Source organism: Danio rerio, chromosome 8 (genome assembly GCF_049306965.1).
Source record: "Danio rerio strain Tuebingen ecotype United States chromosome 8, GRCz12tu, whole genome shotgun sequence".
Classification (NCBI taxonomy): Eukaryota; Metazoa; Chordata; class Actinopteri; order Cypriniformes; family Danionidae; genus Danio; species Danio rerio.
The window spans coordinates 5,977,280-5,993,219 of NC_133183.1; the positions used below are offsets into that span (position 1 = coordinate 5,977,280).

Consider the following 15,940-nt stretch of genomic DNA (forward strand, 5'->3'; position numbering starts at 1 on the left):
TGGATATCTGGGTTTGATATTGATTATTGTTCTTTTATTTACTTTAGAAGTCACGGAAAATGGCATGCTAAACCCTCTGTAAACCAACATTTAAGTTGTGGTTAGGTAGGAATTACGGTGAAATGAGTAAAACTGAAGCGGGTGTGTGTGCTTTGGTCAAATCAGATAGAAATATTTCTGTGTGGAAGAAGCATGAGCAGAATTTAATGAATGATGGGCATGTCCATTCTGTGGAAATCATACATCTTTATGGACCTGTCATAAACAGTGTTTTACACCTTGATTTAATTCATCTTTTAACTCAGTAAAATAGCCACGATAAAAAATAATAATAATGATAATGGGTAAAAAGATGTTGTGTGTAAACAACAAAACTCATTTTCAGTAAAATATGAAAGCTATATACAGTGCTCAGTATAATTGAGTACAGCCCATTTTGAAAATGAATATTTTTCTCCATTTCTCAGTGAATATAGGCAATGTATTTTGGTGCATTTAAACAAAATAAATTTATTAAACAGATATATTTATTAAAATAATATTTTAGTCACCAAACACATTTAGAAAATGAAAGAAAATACAAAAAAATTTAACCAAAATATTGCAAAAATAAATTACAACTTACATAATTTCAACAAACTACTTAGATTTTTTTCCTTGATTTTTCCTCTTCTTTAAATTTGTATTTAATATTTTTCTATAACATATAAATTTGGCTATACTAGTTTTTGGATCGTTATCGTAAGTTATTTTGTTAGATAAGCTCCAGATTTGGCTTCAGTAAATATAATATTGCACAGCTTCCTATTATAAATATGAATTTAAAAGAGAGATTAGAGAGGGTTGTACTTGTATATATATATGTGCTGAACACTGTATAATTACATTGTTTACTCACAATGCTAGCAATGCAAGTACTTACAAACAAAACAATATATCCTAAATTAATTATTCAAACAATTCCAATTCAAATGTTCTCAATATTGTAATGTAGATAGACAAAGAAAACACTAAAAGATTAAACACTTTTTACATATCATCAATTAGAGAATATATATATATATATATATATATATATATATATATATATATATATATATATATATATATATATATATATATTATAAATGTATAAATAAATGAATGAATGAATGAATGTATCTTTTAAATAAAAACACAAATATATATTTATATATACACAAATATATATATATATATATATATATATATATATATATATATATACAAATATATATATATATATATATATATATATATATATATATATATATATATATATATATATATATTTGTGTATATATATATATTTGTGTGTATATATATATATATATATATATATATATATATATATATATATATATATATATATATTTGTGTATGTATATATATATTTGTGTATGTATATATATATATATATATATATATATATATATATATATATATATATATATATATATATATATATATATATATATATATATATATATATATATATATATTTATTTATATATATATATATATATATATATATATATATATATATATATATATATTTGGAGCGATCACAAACTGAGGGGACAGGGAGAGTCGGTGGAGTGATAACGCGAGGAAGCGATCATAAATTGAGGAGCGGGAAAGGGGGGCGGGGTGGAGTGACAACGCGGGGAAGCCTTCACAAACTGAGGAGCGATAACAAACTAAGGAGCGGGAAAGGGGGGTGGGGTGGAGCGACGACGCGGGGTACCGTTCACAAACAAGTGGCGAGAGCGTCAAAGTAGCCGGAAGTCATTCATTTTCAATGAGAACCGGTGGCGAGGAGCAGCGCGGCACGTCTTCTCTGGTGTGGGCGTCGAGGAGGACTTAAAATCAAGTCATCTTTATGGTAATGAGCTATGACGTGATTCGGCAGCAGGCAATCAGAATGAAGTAGTCCACCATTTCAGAGGAGTTCAGAGAACACAGACCTGTGAACTTTGGTTCTGACCACAGTTGCTCCCAGGGGTTTGATTATTGCGGTTGCCGGATTTTCAATTATTGATAATCGCTACGACACGGGGCCCCCTAATCACGCGGGGCCCCCCTGTGGTGCGTGCCCTGCGCGCCCATCCACTACGCCACTGTGTATCCTTCGATATTAGCTATGAAAGCCCATCAGATGAAGATGAAGATAAAAAGACGACATCAACGGAGAAAACTGCAAAAAGTGTAGCCGTTACATCAGCAGACTTGGACTATTTAGAAAAAAATCGGCATGAATACAACACTGTGCGGCAAACTGTATGGGCCGTAAATTGTTTAAAGACATGGTTGGCTGAAAAAGACCTCAATATCGACCTCAAACATATTGAGCTATGAAGTAACTTGGCACTCCTTCTTAGATCTAAAGTGTCGTTAGAATCTTTAAAAGATGCTTGCTTAGCTATTTAACTGTCAGCTTATGATTTGAATCCAACGCGGAAGAAAGTAGTTCCTCATACAAAAGGGTTTCTGAGACTCTCCATGTTTGACTTTGTTTTTATATAGACAATAATGCCGTCAAACTGTTGTATAAACACAACATCACAGTCGTAGCAGTGTAATATGGCTGTATATCGGAACTGGTGGGGGCACTAAGGCACTCGGCCTGCGATCTCATGCCAACGCACGCCTCCAACCAGTGCCGATATACAGCCATATCGCACTGCTACTTGTGTGATATTGCTCTATATATATATATATATATATATATATATATATATATATATATATATATATATATATATATATATATATATGAAATTTTATATTTAAACATATTATATTTAAATATATTAGTGTATTCAACATGATTGTAGTGTGTTAAACTTTCATCACTGTAAAATAATTTCCTAAATTACAAATTTTAATATTATAAAAGTTGCAGCACAAAAAGATATTGTAAATTGTTTAAGCAGGGAGGGGTGTTAAAACACATTTAAGAAGAATTTAGTCATGTGAACGCTCTTACACTAAACTACAGCCGTTTTGTAAGTAGTGAATTAAAGAATGTTTTCCAAACACTCGAGTGTTGATTATGACTAGACATTAAAGTAAAAGATAGGGGTGCACAATAAACCAATAAATTGTTATTATTGTACATTATAGTATTGTTATTGTATAGTATATTTAATATCCATAGCACAGAGAGCTTCACTAACTTATTTTAGGGATGCATCAAAATAATAATTCTACCCAGTGGATGCTGATCTGCAGTTGGCTAGAAGTTGAAAATAAATATTAATTGACGAGAGTGGAGACAAGATAAAACGACAACAGACAATAAGAATCTGAATATCAGGTTTTCATTAATTAGTAGTGTCTAAGCGTTTGCAGCTGGACAGTTTTTTTTAGATCAGAAAAAAATTTATAAGATCAGTAAAATAATACATTATAACCGGTTTATTTTAGTACACTGTAAAACCCCAAATGTTAAGGTAACTCAAACCATTTGAGGAAACTGATTGCTACAAACCGTTTGAGTTCAAAAACTAATCCTAATGAGTACTGTGAACTTACTCCATTTGAGTAAACGAAGCAATTTGAGCACAGTAAAACCCGATAAATGAAGAGAACTCAAACCAACTGAGTACTGCAAAACTCAATAAGTTAAGGCCACTCAAACCGTTAGAGAAAACCGATTGCTACAAACCATTTGAGTTAAACAACTAATCTATATGAGTCATTTAGCAGACAGTGAACTTACTCCATTTAAGTTGAAGTTATGAGGTATTTAATTAACTCATTACCTTCAACACTGAGTTTAAAACTCTTTTCAAATGAGTAGAATTAACTTTCAGTCAATTTTAAGTTAACTCCACTCATTTCATTTGATAAAGTTGACTGTTGGGTTGTACAGTGTATGATCCTTACATAGTTGTTTTCATTCATTCATTCATTCATTTTCTTTTCAGTTTATTCCCTTTATTAATCTGGGGTTGCAACAGCGGAATGAACCACCACTTTATCCAGCATGTGTTTTACTCAGAGGATGCCCTTAGCTGCAATCCATCACCGGGAAATATCCATACACACTCATTCACACACATATGGCCAATTTAGCTTACCCAATTCACCTACACCGCAAGTCTTTGAACTGTGGGGGAAACCGGACCACCCAGAGGAAACTCACTCGAACATGGAAGAACATGCAAACTCCACACAGAAATGCTAACTGACCCAACCGAGGCTTAAATCAGTGACCTTCTTGCTGTAAGGCGATTGTGCTACCCACTGCCCCACCATTAATTGTTTTATTTTAAGCTAATAAAAATAGCTTTTCTCTCTGAAAATGCCATTGCAATACTCAATAGTTGGCATTGTATGATAACCGATTTCAAGGTTTACCCTGGTTTGGAAAAATTAAGCTTTTAAAACCGCAAACATTTTCTGCTTTACCATTCCTGCGGTATATATGCTATTATTTTGTGACTATTTTAGACTAGAGCTGAACAGTGCAATGGCTTTACTTTCCACAGGAAAGAAAGATTTCCAAAGATGCTATCTCAGGTTATAAATAAAAAATAAAAAAATCAGTGTTTTTGAAACTAATGAAGACAGCAGAAGTCAATGATGGATTTTAATGGTTTAGCCCAGTGGTCACCAAACTTGTTCCTGGAGGGCCGGTGTCCTATAGATTTTAGCTCCAACTCTAATTAAACACACCTGAACAAGCTAATCAAGATCTTACTAGGTATCAGTGGTGTAAAATAACTAATTACAAATACTCAAATTACTGTAATTAGTTACTTTTTCTCAGGAATTGTAATTTACTGAGTTGTTTTAAAAATGTGTACTTTTACTCTCACTTGAGTACATTTTTAGTGCAGTATCAGGACTTTTACTCCACTACTTTCCTTCATTCTGCAGTCACTACTTTATTTTTTCTTGTCTATGGAAATTAGAAAAATCAGTCCTGTGATTCCCGTCCAATCAAATCACACATAGAGGGTATATCGCCTCATAATGAACTACCTCAAGACATGTGTGATTTATAAATGCAGCAAACTGTTTGGATTCCTTAAAAGTGTCCAAGAAGATGTCCAAAATCTTTACACACGTTGACCCAGAGACTGTTTAGATCCATGTCACTGATGAGAAGATGGCGGATGTTTACTATATAGGGACCCAAATGGCCTTAAACACCCAGCAAGCACAGGACATCAACATGACGTTGATGTCGTGGGGATGTTGCATTTTGTTTGGTATTTACTATGATCTTCTATGTAAAGCTGCTTTGACACAATTTATATTGTAAAAGCACTATACAAATAAAGGTGAATTAAATTGAAATGAAAATCGGGTTAACGTCAGAACTCAATGTCAGACCAACATCAATGTCCAACCTAAAACCAACCAAATATCAACGTCTAATGATGTCACAGCTTGAGGTTGTGTGGACGTTACCACTATGACGTCTATCAGATGTTGGATTTTGGTTGCCATACCTGAATAAATATCAGTCTTTGACTTCAATATGATGTTGGTTTAAGATGTTGGCTCGATGTTGGATTTTGGTCACTAAAACAACCTAAAACCGACCAAATATCAACGTCATTTAATGTTGTTATTAGACATCAAAATAACGTTATCTTTAGACGCTGGCTAGACATTGAATTTTGGTCATCACAACCTAAATCTAACCTAATATTAACGTCCTATGACGTTGTGTGCCTGCTGGGCAATAACTACATGCACTACAGAATGTTACGTTTACACACATCCACAAATTACATGTAAACGCATCTACTTTTCACAGCGTAATACTCACTACTCATGACTACTTTTAAAAGGTCTACTTTTTACTCCTACTTTGAGTAATATTTACAACAGATATTTTTACTCTAGGGGCGACGCAGTGGCGCAGTGGGTAACACGTTCGCCTCACAGCAAGAAGGTCGCTAGTTCGAGCCTCGGCTCAGTTGCCGTTTCTGTGTGGAGTTTGCATGTTCTCCCGCCGTTCGCGTGGGTTTCCTCCGGGTGCTCCGGTTTCCTCCACAGTCCAAAGACATGCGCTACAGGTGAATTGGGTAGGCTAAATTGTCCATAGTGTATGAGTGTGTGTGGATGTTTCCCAGAGATGGGTTGCGGCTGGAAGGGCATCCGCTGCGTAAAAACTTGCTGGATAAGTTGGCGGTTCATTCTGCTGTGGCGACCCCAGATTAATAAAGGGACTAAGCCGACAAGAAGAAAATTAATGATTTTTACTCTACTTACACTACATTTATAGGCAAGTAATGGTACTTTTACTTGAGGATTATTTTCCAGAACTCTTTCCTTCACTGCTAGCTATACTTGAAACATCCAGGCAGGTGTGTTGAGGCAAGTTAGAGCTAAACCCTGCAGGGACACCGGCCCTCCAGGACAGAGATTGGTGACCCCTGGTTTAGCGTGACATGTTTCCTGTTTCCAAAATATTTTTAATGTTTCTTAAAATAAATAATAAATAAAATTAATAAATAAATATTGTGTTCAATGGTATTGTTTCAAATGTATTGTTTCACCCCCAAACATTTACAAAGATCATATTTTACAGCAGTAATCACAATACCATGATGTTCTTATCCTTGGTTATCATACCATCAGAACCTCATACCAGCCCACGCCCACTCATTAGCAATATAGCCTTATTTTTCCAGGATCATCATGGAACTCTAGCAAAAGCCCACAGAAATGTGCTCTGAGCTTCAACATTGTTTGGCCTGCAGATCGACGCGCTCCTGTCAGCTTAAACTGATGGAGGATTGACTTCGCCTGGAGAAAAACACGCAGCTCTGACAGACAGGAATGTGCCTGATGCTTGAGGAATCTCACACTCTTTTACACGCGTGTTTGTGAGAGAAATGAGAATCATTAAGCAGGAGCTCAAGGCAAGTGAAAGTAAACTTCGACTCACACCCCACATGGAAAAATATTGTTTTTATAGTAACTGGTAGTAAATATAGAGTTTTTGAACAATGCGATTGTAAAGTAGGGCTGCACAATATGTAATTTCAGCATCGATATTGCAATGTGATCATTCACAATAGACATCACAGGATATGCAATGTTGAGTTTGTATTATTGTTTATCATTTGCATGCGTTTTGAGGTCTCTCACTGCATGAAGATTTTAAAAACGATTTATTTAATTGAATTATTTAAATTTTTATTATTTGATTACAGTACCTGAATATTGTTTGACTCAAAAAATAATAAAGCATTGTTTATTTCAATTTATCTTTTTCATTATTGTATTAATCTTGTTTTACGTTATTATATTAATGGACTGTTTATTAGATTTTATGAAGATACTTAAATTAATTCTTTCCAAATAGAGATGTTTAAGTCATTTTGTGATATTGTATTTATATCGCTCATATATATATATATATATATATATATATATATATATATATATGTGTGTGTATGTATATATATATGTATGTATATATATATATATATATATATATATATATATATATGTATGTATGTATGTATGTATGTATGTATGTATGTATGTATGTATGTATGTATGTATGTATGTATGTATGTATGTATGTATATATATATATATATATATATATATATATATATATATATATATATATATATAAATAAAATTAAGAGATAATAAGAGAATTATCAGTGACTCCAGCCACCCAAGCCATAGACTTTTCTCTCTGCTACACTCCGGCAGACTGTTCCGCAGCATCCGATCATGCACCAGCCGGCTGAAGGAAAGCTTCTTCCCTCAGACTATCAGGCTGATGAACACTTAACACACCCCACACAGACTCTTCCATACCCGCACTGCACACCATCAATATGTAGCATGCACTGCACTTTAACTAATCCATACTTGAAACAATACTGCCTACAACTATGTGGACACCTGTTCATTGTACGGCTGTCAATTTATAATACTTTAATATTTTGCACTGTCTGTATTTGCACTGTCGTTGTATTTCCACTGTCTGTATTTTGCACTGTCTGGAGCCAGCACCTAAGCTTTTCACTCATAATAGCACACGTGCTGCTGATGATGTGACAATAAAAGTGATTTGATTTATGAGGCGTTCATTAATTATAATACCTCACATAATGCAATATGATCCATTTAATACTTCACAATACTACTAAAGTAATAATAGTAAAAGTACGGTGGCTGTGTTGTGTTTTTATTTTGCTTGACCATGGTGCCTCATGGAGCATATAATTTAATAAAATATAATAATATTATTGTCAAATTCTTTACAAGAAAGTTGTGACCAACTTACTAATGTTTGAGCATTAATGACAGTATACGCACTGTAACATTTTAAATACTGTGCAAATGTCTCATGCCAACAACTGACAAAAAAAAGTCATTCACTTCTTCTTTGATTGATATATATATATATATATATATATATATATATATATATATATATATATATATATATATTAGGGCTGTGCAATTAATCGAAAATCCGATTTCGATTTTGGCTTTTAACGATTATGAAAAACCATTAATCGAGATAAACGATTATTCAATCACGTCCCGCCCCCTTTCCAGTTGTACACGTGGGAAAACTCTTTGCCTCTGCAAAGCTCAGTTCCACGTGAAAGTGACTAAAAGCATGTGCTGTAATGTAACTTTTGCAGCACGGGATGCGCATCATTCATATTTTTAAAAGCGCAAAACAGCCTCGGACAGGTAGTGTGTGTGTGTTTGCGCGCGCCCCGCGCTTAGCCTCGGATAGCAGAGCACACACACATCTAACGCGATCTTAATGTGAGCGCTTTAATGGTCAAATACATGCACACTTGTGTCAGAGCGCGATGTTTAGTGATTATTCATATTAACCCTCATTTGTGTAATAAACTAACAAGTTGAGAATCAAAAGACATGAGAAAGAGAAACCATATCAGACTCAGAGCCGCCCTATTCTTAAAGTGACAGCGTGCTGTATTCCTGCTGCTGCCGACTGTTTTTATCATTAATCAATAATAAAATCAAAAATACAGTGAAGATGCTTAAAGCACAGTTTAAACATAACAGATTTAATAACTTATTTCTAATAACTGATTTCTTTTATCTTTTTATTCTAGCTTTTATTCTAGCTGAAATAAAACAAATAAGCCTTTCTCCAGAAGAAAAAATATTATAGGAAATACTGTAAAAAAAAAAAAAAAAAAAACCTCTGTTAAACATCCTTTGGGAAATATTTATTTATAAAAATAAATTCACAGGAGGATGAATAATTTTGACTTCAACTGATAATCGTTTTGAATAATCGTGATTACAATTATGACCAAAATAATCGTGATTATGATTTTTCCCATAATCGAGCAGCCCTAATATATATATATATATATATATATATATATATATATATATATATATATATATAAGAGAATAACAAAAATAATTGTAGATGCAATGTTAGATATTTCCAATATCATGGAGCCCTATTGTAAAATGTGTAATACTCTATATACTGTATAATAGTCTTTACAACACTTCGCCAATGAGTGCTACAGCACAGGCATGGGACGATAACCATTTTCAAGGTATAGCGCGATTTGGAAAAGTCATGGTTTTAAAAAAACGGCCAAAATGTTCTATAATACCAATCCTAAGGTACAGTACGTTTAAGATTTTTTATTTTCATTTTTTGTTTGTTTTTAGGACAACAGTATCTCCAGCAGAAAAGATATGTAAAGATGCCATTTTAAATAGTAAAGAAATCTGTGTTTTTGAAACAAATGAAGACAGCAGAAGTAAATGATTCCTTTGAATTATTCAGCCTGGCATGTTTACGGCTCTAAAATATTATTAATCTTTCAATAAATATATATATATTGTTTTCAAAGGGGAAAAAAAGTTTTTGTTTTTTTACCCAGACATTTAAAATATATATATTTTAGAGCAGTGAGCAAAACACTGTGAAACTGTGATATTTTTATGCAGGGTTATCATAACGATAGAATCTTATACCAGCCCATGCCTACTATAGCATGCTAACTAATGTGAAGTGATCAAATGTAACAAATATACTTTAGTTTTTACTACTGTAGTATAATACATCACACGCATCAAATAGCCAAACACAAACATACAGACACCCCACATGTAGACTATGCTAAATACTACAAGGCTATACTACTATATTAAAGTGTATAACAGTGTATATTTTGTAGAATTTACAACACTTTGCTAATAAGTGCTACAGCATACTGTAGTATTAACTATCATGACATAATAAACTATAACGTTTATAGTAGTATTGATTTTTACTAATAGCCTACCTTAAAGTTGTAGAAAACAACTTCACATACGCACACTAAACATACACACGACCCACACATACACACAACCCAGTAATACTATGGTAATTTATATTAAGCAGGTGTTTTTGAAGCATGCTCTAGCAAAGTGTAGAGCTAACAATAGTATTTACAGCACTTTGCTAATGAGTGCTACAGGATACTGTATTATTAACTGATCAAATTAAACAAATACTATAGTATACTTTAGTTTTTACTATAATATAGTATCTTAGAGTTGAAGAAAATTTCGCTTTCAAACAGACACCAAACACACACACAACCCCCACTTTCCTAATGAGTGTTACAGTATACCATATTATTAACAATGATGAACTTAATAGTAGTAGTGCTAATGAGTGCTACAAGATACCATATTATTAACTATCGTAAACTGATCGAATGCAATAAATACTGTGGTATACTTGAGTTTTTACTACAATATAGTCTAAATTAAAGTTGTAGAAAACTTTTACACACACACACACACCAAACATCCACACATGGAGAAATACTACGGTAATTTATATTAAGCAGCGTTTTTGAACCATACACTAGCAAAGTGTGTAGCTTATAATAGTATTTTTCAGCACTTTACTAATGAGTGCTACAAGACACCTTATTAATACTGTGAACTGATAAAATGTAATAATTACTGAAGTATACTTGAATATTTACTACAAAATAGCCTTGATTAAAGTTTTAGTAACCTTGGCTTTAACATACACACAACAAAAATAAACACAACCTGCATACACAGCCCCCACATGCAGAAATATTACCTTAATATTAATCAGTGTTTTTGAACCATACACTAGCAAAGTGTAGAGCTAATAGTAGTATTTCTAATAAGTGCTATAGGATACCATTAACTAACAAGAACCAATAAAATGTAATATTTACTATAGTGCTTGAATTTTACTATAATATAGCCTAAATTAAAACTTTGCTTTCAAATACACACACACACCAAACATTCACACATGGAGAAATACTACGGTAATTTATATTAAGCAGCGTTTTTGAACCAGGCACTAGCAAAGTGTATAGCTACAATAGTATTTTCAGCACTTTGCTAATGAGTGCAAAAAGATACCTTACTATTAACTAATAAATTGTAATACTTGAATTTTTACTACAATTAAGACTAAGTTAAAGTTGTAGAAAACTTTGCTTTCACATACACACACCAAACATTCACACATGGAGAAATACTATGGTAATGTACTTAAGCAGCGTTTTGAACCACACACTAGCAAATTGTATTGCTTATATTTACAACACCTTTGCTAATGAGTGCTATAGGATTCCATATTATTAATACTGTAAACTAATAAAATGTAATAATTACTGTAGTATACTTTAATTTTTACTACAATATAGCCTAAATTAAAGTTGTAGAACCCCACATGAAGAAATACTATGGTAATTTATAGTAGTGTTTTTGAACCATAAGTGTATAGCTAATATTGTGCTACAGCATATTGTATTTGTGATTTGATAAATGTAATAATTACTGTGGTATACTTTAGCTTTAACCACTGTAGTGTAATATAATTATAAAATCAGGATCACAGCAGGGGCTTAAAGGTGAAAGTAAACTTTTAAAGTACGTTAACATTATGTAAACACACAATTTCATGTTTATTTAGCAGCTGCGAACAATTTCAGCGTGTTTACCTTCACTTTATGCATGCATTACTTCAGTTTTCACAAAGTTTTCGTCCTAAAACTCTGAGGGAAAACATCAGGAAGGAGTTTAAAGAGGGAGGAGACTGAAATGAATCAGAAAAGCGACTTTTTACCCGTGTTATTATTTCTCCGGTCTCCGTTCTTCTTGGCCGTGTCCCTCATGGTGTCCGCTGCTGCTTTCTGTCGGTCTTGTGTTTTGTGTCGTGTGCTCGGAGTGCTGTCAGGTGTGACTGACCCAACACGTCTTTTTAGTTTGTCATTCCCCGGTGGGACCGCTCCCTCCTCCGGCTCCTCCCCAGTCAGACTCGGCGCAGGGCGGAACACGGAGCTCCATGTTGAGGGAGGGAAGAAAGTGTCGCTCCCCTCCCCCTCTGACTGCCCTCAGGACAGGGAGGATCCTGGTACAAACACACACACCTCACATAGAAAAATACTATGGTAATTTATAGAAAATAATAGTGTTTTTAAATATATTATTGTATACGATGTTCAGTTTTGGGTAATTTACACCAAAAACTACTAAATTACATCATTACAGTATATACTTAAAAATATATGTTTTTGCTGCTTGTTCAAAGGTCGACAAATGAACACAATTCTTGAGATTTTTGAGGGAAAACATTTGTTTTATGTAAAATTTACTTGAATAAAAAAATTAAGTTAGCGTCATTGGTTTGTATTGGAACAACTTGTGTTGGGACACACTCTTAAAAACTCTTACCAAACACCTTACATGAACAAATACTATGGTAAATGTACAGTAAATAGTGTTTTGAACTATATTAAAGTATAATAATCAGCTTTTGGTAATTTAATAAAAAGGAAAAGCATTACTTCAAAAGGGCAGCACGGTGAGCGCAGTGGGTAGCACAATTGCCTCACAGCAAGAAGGTCGCTGGTTCGAGCACTGGCTGGGTCAGTTGGCATTTCTGTGCGAGTTTGCATGTTCTCCCCGTGTTTACGTTGGTTTCCTCCGGATGCTCCGGTTTCCCCCAGTCAAAACACATGCGGTACAGGTGAATTAAATAAGCTAAATTGGCCATATTGTACGTATGTGAATGTATGCATGTATTTGAATGTATGGGTGTTTCCCAGTGATGGGTTGCAGCTGGAAGGGCATCCGCTGAGGTAAACATGTGCTGGATAAGTTGGCGGTTTATTCCGCTGTAGCGACCCCTGATTAATAAAGGGACTAAGCTGAAAAGAAAATGAATGAATAATTCATTAGTTTAAGAATTACTTAATTATGCTACTAATTACTGTCTTATGCAATCAAAATTAATTGAATTAATTGGTTGGTTTATTTCAGCTTAATTTTAGCCGAAATAAGACTTTCTCCAGAAGAAAAAATGTTATCACAAATACTGTGAAAATTTCCTTGCTCTGTTAAACATCATTTGAGAAATATCTAAATAAAAAAAAATTTAAAAAAAGAAACATTCGAAGGGGGGGCTAATAATTCTGACTTCAACTAATATTTATTAGCAAAAATTATCGCCAGACCTAATTACATATTTAAATATTTTGTATATTTAAATTTTATACATTTTTTAAGTTTTAGTTATTTGCAAATAATGCAGATGAATACCAAATACAAAGCATTAACAGAAAAGCAAAACAATGCAAAAAAAAAAATAATAATAATGTCATATAAATTGAGAAGAGAAAAAAAAGGGTGGGGGGATGCCAATATCATCCCCCCTAGCCTATCATAGCCTTAATTATTATTTTGTCTCGTTACATGTTTGCATTGTGGGTCACAGAAATTCAGAACTGTTCCCCATTATCAAAATAAATTTCAGTTCTTCCATGTAAAGTGTAGGAAAGTTCTTCAAAAGCTGCAACTCGTCCTAACTCTGATATTCACTCCAAGATCAGAGGTCTACTGGAAATTTTCCAGTTTTTGACAATCACTCGACTGCCTGAATATCCAAATTTTTAGCTACAAATAAAAACTAAACCAGAACCTCAAAGAAGTAAAAACTAATACAAAAGTAAAAAAAAGACAATTTCAAAATTTGAAAAAAATTATATAACAACTTTTAAAAATTAATCCAGAAAGTATAATATTTGGAAAATACACACTTAAACATAATTATAACCTTTGTAAACTTTAGTTATGAAAATACAGCTTTTTAAACTCACTGGTCCTAAAAATAACCTTCATTTAAAAAAAAAAAAATCATTGTATACGATGTTTAGTTGTGGGTAATTTACATCCCCCCCAAAAAAAATCATTGTATACGATGTTTAGTTGTGGGTAATTTACATCCCAAAAAAAAAAAAATCATTGTATACGATGTTCAGTTTTGGGTAAAATATATAAATTGAAAAGAGAAAAAAAAAGGGTGAGTGGATGCCAATATCATAGCCTTAATTATTATTTTGTCTCGTTACATGTTTGCATTGTGGGTCACAGAAATTCAGAACTGTTCCCCATTATCAAAATAAATTTCAGTTCTTCCATGTAAAGTGTAGGAAAGTTCTTCATTTTCTTGCTCTGTTAAACATCATTTGGAAAATAAAAAAAAAATCAAAAGGGGGGGCTAAGTTGATTCTATCTATATTTTTTCAACATATAATTGTTTTTAGCCTTTTTTATAATTTATCATGACATTCATAAATAAAATAATGTAATAAAAATGAATTGCTCTGATTTATTTGTATGCGCTGCACAATATTCTTAGATTCTCATGCATGACTCAAACCTTCCAGGTAAAGTCAAAAGAGCTGCGTAATTAACTACTTAAGGTGAAGTGTGTGCACTTGAGTGTGTGTGGGAGTAATTGATGTAGCGCATTATACAATCCCTCACACACCTACGCAACTCAGCAAGCTTTTTTCCCTTGATTTCAAAGCCTCTTTGTATTGAACAACTCCTGCAGTAACTCTCCATGCCTGACATTTCTGAGCTGAAATGTGTCAGAAATCAGAATCAGGTTTGCTGTAAACCTCAGGCCATGCACACACACCTCTGTTATGCAAGATCCCCACAGCTGCTTCACATTTTGCCTGAAAGTAAAAAAATAAAATCAGAGAAGAGAAACTGGATGGAGAGTTTCAGTGAAAACAAAACAAAGCTCCTGAAAGCAGAGAGAATCTCAGAGATTGGTTTTCTGTGTGGTAACTGCACATTATCATTATTGTTATTATCATCATCGGGAGGGGCAGATGTTAGAAACTCACTCGACGGGTTGAGAAATATTCGAGAGATCTTGTCTTACTCCCTAAATGAACTCTTATAGCTTAAGCAACATAGAGTGACGTTTAAACCGCACGCAGGCAAACAGTGTTTCCTCAGGGGAAATGGTGTGAAAATGTTTGCAGACAAATACCTCAAATAAAAGCTGGATTTTAAATATATATATACACTAAATAAATCTAGAATAATAAAGTTGTTGGTCGCACTTTATTGTGATGGTCTGTTTGTTGAATTTAAGTTATTTTGCATCTACATGTTAACGAATTCTCATTAGATTATAAGTAGACTATTAGGTTGCGGTTAGGGTTAGTGTAAGTTGACATGTACTTGCAACGTTTCTTATAGTCAGTTAAATGTCTGTTGAAGGAGCAGTATCAACAGATATTAAGCAGACAGTCTACTCATACTCAACTAGATTACCAAAATACATTGTTTATTGACATTAAAGTCTGCGTGAACTGAAAGTTGCTGAGGTTTATTTCAGTATGTTGATGAGGTGAAGTCTAGAAGGCGTACATCTGTGTCCGGAAGTTGATAATAATTACTTATATTCAGGGTTTCTGCAGGTTTCATCAAGTCAAATTTAACACTTTAAGGCAAGGCAAGTTTATTTATAAAGCACATTTCATATACACTGGCAATTCAAAGGGCTTTACAAAAAAAAAAAAAAGAGAAAAACATAATAGTGCGATCTGTCGGACGTAGCACAGTGCTCATTCTG

The 15,940-nt window shown here is 33.3% G+C and overlaps 2 protein-coding genes across 2 annotated transcripts in view; one reads left to right on the forward strand and one right to left on the reverse strand.

Moving 5' to 3' along the window:
- The window catches only part of myl2b (myosin, light chain 2b, regulatory, cardiac, slow), a 271,503-nt gene that overhangs the window by 163,375 nt on the left and 92,188 nt on the right, over nucleotides 1-15,940 (forward strand). The gene's annotated exons all lie outside the window — the stretch shown is intronic.
- si:ch211-166a6.5 overlaps nucleotides 1-15,940 on the reverse strand; it is a 69,230-nt gene that overhangs the window by 50,753 nt on the left and 2,537 nt on the right. Inside the window, exon 2 of the mRNA XM_073910878.1 lies at nucleotides 12,131-12,392. Coding sequence (XP_073766979.1) covers nucleotides 12,131-12,392 — 262 coding nt within the window. The remainder of the gene's footprint in view (nucleotides 1-12,130; nucleotides 12,393-15,940) is intronic.